General features: G+C 47.9%; 1 protein-coding gene across 7 annotated transcripts in view; it reads right to left on the reverse strand.

Moving 5' to 3' along the window:
- Positions 1–10000, reverse strand: part of DCLK2 (doublecortin like kinase 2) — a 165717-nt gene that overhangs the window by 17438 nt on the left and 138279 nt on the right. For all 7 annotated transcript variants that reach the window (XR_012803799.1, XR_012803800.1, XM_075613754.1 and 4 more), the window contains 2 exons: positions 8351–8497; positions 3312–3445 (listed from right to left, as the gene is read on the reverse strand). Coding sequence is in view for 5 of the 7 variants with exons in the window: in XM_075613754.1 (XP_075469869.1) it covers positions 3312–3445; positions 8351–8497 (281 nt within the window). In the remaining 2 variants the exon portion in view is untranslated. The remainder of the gene's footprint in view (positions 1–3311; positions 3446–8350; positions 8498–10000) is intronic.

Here is a 10000-nt window from a genome sequence, read left to right on the forward strand (position 1 = left end):
TTAGCTGTTTCATTACCAGCTGATAAGTGCTACTGTCCAGCAACACTTTAAGCATTTAACACGTATATGGATCTAGGGCAGGCCTGCACAACTCGTAAAGCGAGAAGGGCCGAACTGCTCCAAGGAAAAAAAAATTGGGCCGCACGGGTAAAATCATCATCATCTCTCCTCCAGCACCTCTCATCATCATCCTCATATCTCCCCCAGAACCCCTCACTATCAACCTTTGCGATACTCCCCATCTATCTCTCATACCCCCATCTCTCCCCCTCACCCACACACATAATACTCCCTCTCCACATCAAACACACATCCCACCCCCCCTGCACCTCCCACATCACTCTCCCACATCACTCTCCCACTCTGCACCTCCCACATCACTCTCCCCCCCTGCACCTCCCACATCACTCTCCCCCCCTGCACCTCCCACATCACTCTCCCCCCCTGCACCTCCCACATCACTCTCCCCCCCTGCACCTCCCACATCACTCTCCCCCCCTGCACCTCCCACATCACTCTCCCCCCTGCACCTCCAATCACACCCCCTGCACCTCCAATCACACCCCCTGCACCTCCAATCACTGCACCTCACCCCCTGCACCCCCAATCACCCCCCCTGCACCTCCAATCACCCCCCCTGCACCTCCAATCACCCCCCTGCACCTCCAATCACCCCCCTGCACCTCCAATCACACCCCCCTGCACCTCCAATCACACCCCCCTGCACCTCCAATCACACCCCCCTGCACCTCCAATCACACCCCCCTGCACCTCCAATCACACCCCCCTGCACCTCCAATCACTGCACCTCACCCCCCTGCACCTCATCACCTCAATGCACCTCCAATCACCCCCCCTAAACCTCCAATCACCCCCTGCACCTCCAATCACCCCCCCTGCACCTCCAATCCCCCCTGCACCTCCAATCACACCCCCTACACCTCCAATCACACCCTTACACCTCCAATCACCCCCCCTGCACCTCCAATCACCCCCCCTGCACCTCCAATCACTGCACCTCATCACCTCAATGCACCTCCAATCAACCTCCTGCACCTCCAATCACCCCCCCTAAACCTCCAATCACCACCCCTAAACCTCCAATCACCCCCTGCACATCCAATCACCCCCTGCACCTCCAATCACCCCCCCCTGCACCTCCAATCACCCCCCTGCACCTCCAATCCCCCCCTACACCTCCAATCACACCCCCTACACCTCCAATCACACCCCCTGCACCTCTAATCACCCCCCTGCACCTCTAATCACACCCCCTGCACCTCCAATCACTGCACCTCACCCCCTGCACCTCATCACCTCAATGCACCTCCAATCACCCCCCTGCACCTCCAATCAACCTCCTGCACCTCCAATCACCCCCCTGCACCTCCAATCACACCCCCCTGCACATATCCACGTTGGGATCAGGGGGAGGAGCGGCCGCAGAAGAGCTCAGCTGGCTGTGACTTCCCCCTCCGTCCCACATTGCGAGCGGGGGGGAGGGAGGGGGGGAGTAGGGAGGGGGAGCAGGCCCTGCGCATTCGCGCCGGGACCGTGGGGAATCGCCGCCATTTTTTTTTTTAATTATTTTTTTTAAAGTTTTTTTATTTTTTTAGTCTCATCGCGGGCCGCAGAGAGGGGCCAGGCGGGCCGCATGCGGCCTGCGGGCCGTATGTTGTGCAGGCCTGATCTAGGGGGTGATACTTTCAGCTTTGTGGACCCCAAAGATTCCAGAGAGAATTACCAGTATAGCTGCTGGTGTCTTTCTTGTAATATCAATCCTGGCCACCGTCACTGACCAATAGAAGGCGGCAACCAATGAGGTTGTAGCTTCCTATTGGTCAGTGGGATACCGGAGAAGGGTAATAAGTTAACCTAGAACAGACCCCTGGCACCAGCATATTTACCGGTAATCCCATGATCTTAAAATAGCACTGTCCAACCTCAGTGGATACACAGGTTCCAAATATGTCAAAATAAAAACAAATCGTCAGGTGGTATTGCAGCTTTAACAAGGTACAGCCCAGCACATGAAAACATTGAACTAGTGAAAGGGATGTTTATTAGGGGGCTATTTATCAATAATCATACTATTAAAAGTTATTTTTTTTCCAAAATCATTATTGACAATATTTGTAAACATAACCTGGAGTTTACGGTGTTTTTTTACTGCCCCGTCATTGTAGTTGGTCAGTTGACTGGCAGGGGTTGTGAATACATCTGGGATTGGAAATCGTCCCCATGCAGTGTTCAGTTGTGAATTAAATTAGGCATTTTATACACTGTAAACATTGATTTAAAAATTGTTATGCGGATGTTTGGTTTTAAATGAATCACGTCATCATGATTGAAATAATATGCCATCATGTATTCCAGTGCTCGATGGAGATAAAATGCATCTTCACTGCATGTTACAACGTACATGTCTGTGCATTTAACAAACGGAAGAAGGCCCGCGTGGGTTGAAACGTTGGTCGGTAACCCACAGTAACGATGTAACTTCTCTTCATTGATCATTGGAGTGCACTCCAATATAAATAAAAATGTCATGCAGCCACCTGCCTTCTCCAAGAGTGCACCTATTAATGCCTATCAATATTACATAAGCATATAATGATCTTTGATTTATCAATTTTTGGGAGTTTCCATGTACAGTATTTGTCATATACAGGCATATTCCTTGTATTTTGTAAATTTATTTTTTTATTCCGGCTGCACCTTTAGGATGAAACCAGCATTGAAAAATAATATTCTAAAAAAAATGTTTGGAAAATAATTTATAAAAAGGGTTAGGTAAAAGTTGCAGATTGAAACCAGGAATGTAAAACCAAACCAAATAATCATGCCAAACGCAAGCAAGACCATACAGTATTTTTGTTGAGGAATTGACATGTGTATAGAATTTTGAGCGTAATGCTGCAAAAGTAAAATCTTATTTTTGAATGTAGAGATTTTGAAGTTGCTAATGCAAGACATTATCTATTTCTTTTAATGAATACATCAAAACAATGCTTGTAACAGTGGAAGACTATGCTTAGTTTGGAGCACATACTGTATAAAACAACTGGTTTAGGGAGCTTATGCCAATGTTTGGAACAAGACAAAAGTGGTATGCATGCCCTTGCACTGATAGGTGTGTATTCTGCAATGTCACATTTGCATATGTGGTCACACATCCGTGGCACCCACATAAGTACAATTCATTTTGAACATAATAGATTTAATGATGTATTTGAGAGCAAAAAGCTGGTCGATATTCTAGAATCCTGAAAGAAAACAAAAACATACAGAACATTGTTTGCTTCTCTTACCCAGTCTCTGCAATTATCTCTGGAGCAACGTACGTCGGTGTCCCACAGACAGTGTACAGGGGACCTTCAACCACAGTGGCTAATCCAAAATCTCCAAGTTTTAGGGATTTGGTTTTATCAGGATATTCACACACCTGGGAGAAGTACGCATGGGACATTTTCAACCGCTCATTAACATAGCTTAAAATGTAATGTCAAAGATGGTAGATGTTGCAATTCTAATAAAAGTGGAAGTGTTGTGAAAAGTTTTGCTTAAGTATATTGTTTATACAGATTCTTTTCAACTTAACCAATCAATATAGAATTGTACAGCAACTAGAATAAAAGCAAATTAAATAAACGTAAGTACACAAATGGATTAACTAACACAATGTAGCATTTTAATTTACTCTAGAGAGCTGCTTAGAAGATTTTGCTAAGAAGAATAACCCAGAAGCTGACTTCTACATTCAGCTTAGTATCATTAAAATGATGCTTACCAAATCCCCATTATCCGTTACCTCTCCCAGAACGCCACTGAACGGGAATAAATCCAGGCATGTGTTCTACATAATCCATTTAGGATTCTCCTCTAAAAAGGGTATTTGCTCCTATTTAAAACCAGTGCCAGTTATCGTCTTACAGATTGTCACTTTAGTTCAGTGTTTTAATATATCTACAGCTTGTCTAATGATTTAGTCAGGTCCTAGTCACGCAGGGCCTGACATGCATCAAGTCTGAACTAAGGAACAACAACATGGCTCCTAATATCATCGCCCCATACAATTCCTCTGCCAGTTTTCTCTTTTGTCCATAATAATCCTGTGGCAATCATGAGCATCTCTAGGCCTAAACAGACATTTCAAGGGTCAGATTCTCAGGACAACTCATACCTGTACAAATTTATCTTATTATACAGTATTTAGGACAATATTTTCTGCAACATTAGACATGAAGCAATAAGCAGATATTTTGATGGCAAGGAAAGATGGAAGTGCATTGATATTCATTGTTATAGCCTCTGGCTTCTGCTTCTTCTTTTATACATTTTATAGGCTCATTTAAAAAAAAGTATATGATCGTTTCATAAATGTCATTATGTCCATCAGCTGTTGAGCGAACAGATTCGAAAAGCGCCCAACCCAAATGGCAGGAAAATTGCTAGTTTAGGTATGAACGTGGTTCTTTGGGTAAAAGTCAATATGATCAAGACTGTTCAAAGATTTATTTAAAAATGTCACGTTTTTGTAATTGAACGCGCTATAACATTGTCACAAGAGGCATTCATAAAAATATATACAGTAGTTGCCCCAGGCGCAAATCCTCATATTATTGCACTTGACAGTGACCAAATCCTGAATGTTTCCTTTATAGATTTCAAATCGGAGATTAAAGGAAATGTTTGCCCTATTGTGCAATTCATGAAGCATCCTATTATTTACTGCTGCGATGATAAGATGTGCTCAATTCCTTATCTGCTTGTTGCTTTTCAAATATCTTGCATTTTGAGAATATTGCAGATGAGATGTTGAAAATATCCAAATAATGCTCTACCCCATCATCTGTTGATCCCTAAAATTAATTCAACTTGGTTCTAAAATCAGCTAGGGGGTCATTTGGTTTACTCCAAAGCAGTAGTTTGAGACATTTTTGGACGAAATCCCCCACTGACATCAATAGTGGATTTTTGTCTAGCTGAAAGAAGAGTATATTGCATGACACTCTTAATGGTTGTCTGTTGAAAATACGCAGACACTAACTTTAGTAAACTTTAGTAAAAAATACTCAATTTATTTGGCACTTGACAACACAAGACCAATTTTATACTGTTCATTTGTTAATCTGTAATCTTCATTTTCTAAAACACAAACCATGAAACTTTTCAACTTTATGTGCAGTATGGCAACCAAGGAGTTAACCTTTTTGCAATTGTTCTCTGTAGCTTCTTCCCTGCTACAGCAGTAAGGGCGTTGACCTGTGTTTTTCTGTGCGTGTAACAAGTAATCAAAATGAGGGAAATACTTTGTTTTATCAAGACTACAGTTTTATAACCAGCTAGCAATAATTAAATTAATGCAGGGGCAGGTCTAGCCTTCCCAGACACCCCAAATGTGTTATTGTGGGCGATGTTATGTATTGCTGGGAAAGTTTCAAAGACCATCATAAAATATTGTTAAAACCAGATGCCAAGGGGTTACCTGAGCTTCAGTATATATTTAAAAAGAAATAAAAATATATGTTCTGTACAATTCTTAGTGACATCATATATAAGTCAATGAACTGTGAATGTACTTGGTAGTATAGTAGAAAATCTATCTCACCCTCAAGGTTAAAAAGGGGTCTATTATATTTGATATGTGTATGACCGGGAGGTTATCTGTATTATGAGGTTACTGGTACAATGTATTTGGCAACCACTCAGAGTTATTGAACATTGGATACTTCAAGATCCCAGGCTGTAAACGGTTGTCTGGACAGACACCTTACAGGCCTGCCGGGTCTGGATTTTCCTCTCTCAAGACCATAGAAATTGGGTACAACATTTCAGGGTTGAAACACACATTATAGACTATTTTGGAGATATAGATCACTTGCTGATATATCCGGCGTTGCCCGGGATGTAATTTTGGGTGGGCGGGCGACAGGGTTGGGCCCCCCCTTGACAGCTAGGTGGGTGACTGAGTTGATTGAGTGGGTGGGTGACAGGGTTGAGTGACACTTGAGTGACATAGAGTGACAGGGTGGGTGAGTGACATTGAGTGACACATGAGTGACAGGGTGGGTGGGTGGGTGAGTGACAGGGTGGGTGGGTGGCTGAGTGACAGGGTGGGTGGGTGGGTGAGTGATAGGGTGGGTGGGTGGGTGAGTGACAGGGTGGGTGGGTGGGTGAGTGACATGGGTGACAGGGTGGGTGACAGGGTAGGTGGGTGGATGGGTGGGTGACAGGGTGGGTGAGTGACAGGGTGGGTGGGTGGTTGAGTGACAGGGTGGGTGGGTGGTTGAGTGACAGGGTGGGTGGGTGGTTGAGTGACAGGGTGGGTGGGTGGGTGAGTGACAGGGTGGGTGGTTGGGTGAGTGGTTGGGTGACAGGGTGGGTGGTTGGTTGGGTGACAGGGTGGGTGGGTGGTTGGGTTACAGGGTGGGTGGGTGGGTGGGTGACAGGGTGGGTGGGTGGGTGGGTGACAGGGTTGGGTGACAGGGTGGGTGAGTGAGTGACAGGGTGGGTGGGTGAGTGACAGGGTGAGTGAGTGACAGGGTGGGTGGGTGAGTGACAGGCTGGGTGGGTGAGTGACAGGGTGGGTGGGTGGTTGAGTGACAGGGTGGGTGGGTGGTTGAGTGACAGGGTGGGTGGGTGGGTGAGTGATATTTGAGTGACAGGGTGGGTGGGTGGTTGAGTGACAGGGTGGGTGGTTGGGTGAGTGGTTGGGTGACAGGGTGGGTGGTTGGGTGACAGGGTGGGTGGGTGGGTGGTTGGGTTACAGGGTGGGTGGGTGGGTGGGTGGTTGGGTGACAGGGTGGGTGGGTGGGTGACAGGGTTGGGTGACAGGGTGGGTGAGTGAGTGACAGGGTGGGTGGGTGAGTGACAGGGTGAGTGAGTGACAGGGTGGGTGGGTGAGTGACAGGGTGGGTGGGTGAGTGACAGGGTGGGTGGGTGAGTGAGTGATAGGGTGGGTGGGTGATTGACTTTGACTGGGTGACAGTGGGTTGGTGGGAGACGGTGGGTGGGTTACTTCCTTGACCGGGTGGTGGTTCCTGGCGGCAGACGGTTCCCCTCCTGGCACTGATATCCCCGTGGCATCTGGCTGGGGCAGGAGGTGGGTTCGGGAAGTTGGCGGGGGGTGGGGGGGGGGGCAAGAGTGGCAGGAGGCCCGCGCCATGCTTTGCCTCAGTTCCTCGTTGGGAGCGAGGGAGGAGGAGCCTGAAGTTGGCACAGGAGGGCTGCGGCGCGCCGCGCATCCCCTCCGTCCGGGAGCCGGTGCAGCTGGCGTCGGGAGGACAGTGAGCCACCCGAGGAGCGTGAGCAGCTGCGCGTGCGTGCACCGCCAGGCCGCTGGACGGCTCGGAACACGCAGGTGGCAGGGGGGCACCGGGGAATGTGAGGGGGGACCGACACAGGGGGCAGTGGGGGGGGGGGGGGAGTGACACCCGGGGGCAGGGGGACTCAGCGGGAGACAGGACAGGAGGGAGAGGGAGAAGAGTGGCCAGGCGGTGGTGCGAGGGTGGGGTTGATACCCGGGGGCAGGGGGACTCAGCCGGAGACAGGAGGGAGAGGGAGAAGAAGAGAGTGGCCAGGCGAGGCTGAGACGCTCCGGTGAGGAGGTGCTGTGCCTTGCACGGGAGAGGCGGAGAGAGCCGGAGGAGCGCTCTCGGGGATGGGGAGCTGGGGGAGCGGCCTATGTGAGGGGAGAGCCGCAGAGAGCGTGCTCTGTGTGGGAGAGGGGGGGGAGCGCCGGGGAAGGGTGAGAGTCGGGGAGGGTGAGAGCCGTGGGAAGGGAGCGGTCTGTGGGAGGTAAAGCGCCGGGGAAGGGTGAGAGTTGGGAGGATGTGAGAGTCGGGGAAGGGAGCGGCCTGTGGGAGGAGATAGCAGAGAGAGCGTGTTCTGGGGGGCCAATGAGAGCCATGGGGGGGGGGGGGCGGGACACAGGGGGGGCAGACACGCCGGCCGATGAGAGCCGTGGGAGGGCATGCGGACCGACGGACAAAGCAAATGGTCTCCAGACACTCTCAAACAAGATTTTTGATTATATAGATATAGAAGGTGTGTGGGTCTCTTCAAGATTCCTTGGGGTACTTACTACAAGACTTTGTGGTAATGTACGGCATAGGTTTTCGAATCTATTCCCTATTATTGGATAACATTTTACTGTAAAATCTAAAATGTATTAAGGATCGTTTTGGGCTCCAATTGATCCAGTTTACCTTTGACATGATTGTACTTCTCGGACACATTTTACCACCCTAAATGTCTAAATTTAGATTTAGTAACAATTGTAAAATTTTCTGCAAGCAAGATGTATTTCTCATTTATAACAGGTAGCACCACATGATTTGTTACTTACCAGGAGGTTCTCAGGTTTGATGTCTCTGTGGACAATGTTAAGACCATGAAGATATTTCATAGCACTAGCAAGATTATACACCATTGCACTAGCGTCCCGTTCTGTATACTTTGTTGAAGATGTGATTGCATCAAATAAATCACCACCCTAGAAGTAAAACGTAATTAATATACAGTAGGACAAGTAAGTTGTGCATGGGTGCACAGATTCATCCTGAAAAGGTGACAGTTTCATTAGATTCATTAATTGTTTCCAGAAAAATTCTGGATGATATCTAGGGTAAGGCCGCATCCATGGATAGTGCTTGCGGGCGGAGGCACGCTGAGGCGCACTTCCGCTCGGCACTGAGCCCCTACAGCCGCAATGAGAGCGGCTTTAGTAGGGGCTCGCCTACGCTTCCGCGCGCTTGCGGAAGCGTAGGTCTTAGGGAAATTTTTAATTTTCCTGCTTGCCGGAGCGCAGGGCCGGTCACGTGAGCGGTTCGCCCAATGAGGGCGAACCAGCTCCGTGACGTCACTGGCCCACCCGCCGACACGCTCCGGGCAGCGCGCTGTCTAAGACCAGGGAAAACACCCGCTTTCCCTGAGCCTCAGCACGCCTCCGCCCGCTAGAACCATGGGCGAGACCTAATGTGTTTAATACAAACTGAAAAAGACTAGAAGAATAAAAACAATAGCACACAGAAAACATTGGTCACAATTACTCTCATTCTATAAAGAATACATAAAACCTTGCTAAAATCCAGTGCCATGGAAATGTGCGACACGTAAAACCTTTGAATTAGATTTTCTCACACTTAATAGTTCATAAAATGGATTCACAAGTTTATTTACGCTAGATTCTGTACAGTAGTAGGCATAGAAAATCAATAATAGCCCCTGATCCCTAAACAGCAACTATACTTAAGGGTTATACTGAAGGGATAACAGGGAAATTAAATAGAGCATACTGTTCCCCACTATACCCAATTAGAAGCCAACTACTGTATATATTAAGTGAATACCGTGTATATACATATACACACATATATACACACATATATATGTAACCATGCTGTAAAATGGCTGCAGTCATCTCTCCTGCTGACAGTAAGGCCTGGTAAGTTATGGGCATGCCAGCAGTTATCATGGAGGTTTGCCCTCACACCCTGGTGAGGTGTCATATGTCCCATAGGAAGTGACAACATGCTGTGTGTCCACGGTTAGTGACATCAGAGATGTGCTTGTTCCTAGGTGATATAAGACACAGACTGTCTAAAGTTAGTTGAGTTCCTGTTGTTGGCTGCCTCTGTTCAGTAAGAGGCACTTGGAGGTCTGCAACATTGTTGCAGTGGTCTGATGCAGAGCTGTGAGTCTGGCAGCACAAGGCAGACAGAGAAAAGCTGTTGGAGTGTTATGTAAGAGCTATGAGACAAGGAGCAAGTCTGAGTGCAGGCTTGGGAGGAGACAGCTTATAAGACTGTGACCAGGGACCTGGCACAGGGACTATCTCCCTAAAGGGGAGATAGGGAACCCACCAATTAAGGGAAGAGGAACCTTTCAGAGGGAAGCAGCTGAACAATGGAGGGCTAGATACACCCCATTGTGGAGGGCAGCTGGCCCACCGTACTAATAAAGATGTTCCTGATTAACAACACTCTCGTGTGCAAGT

This window comes from Ascaphus truei, chromosome 1 (genome assembly GCF_040206685.1).
Source record: "Ascaphus truei isolate aAscTru1 chromosome 1, aAscTru1.hap1, whole genome shotgun sequence".
NCBI classification, from domain to species: Eukaryota; Metazoa; Chordata; class Amphibia; order Anura; family Ascaphidae; genus Ascaphus; species Ascaphus truei.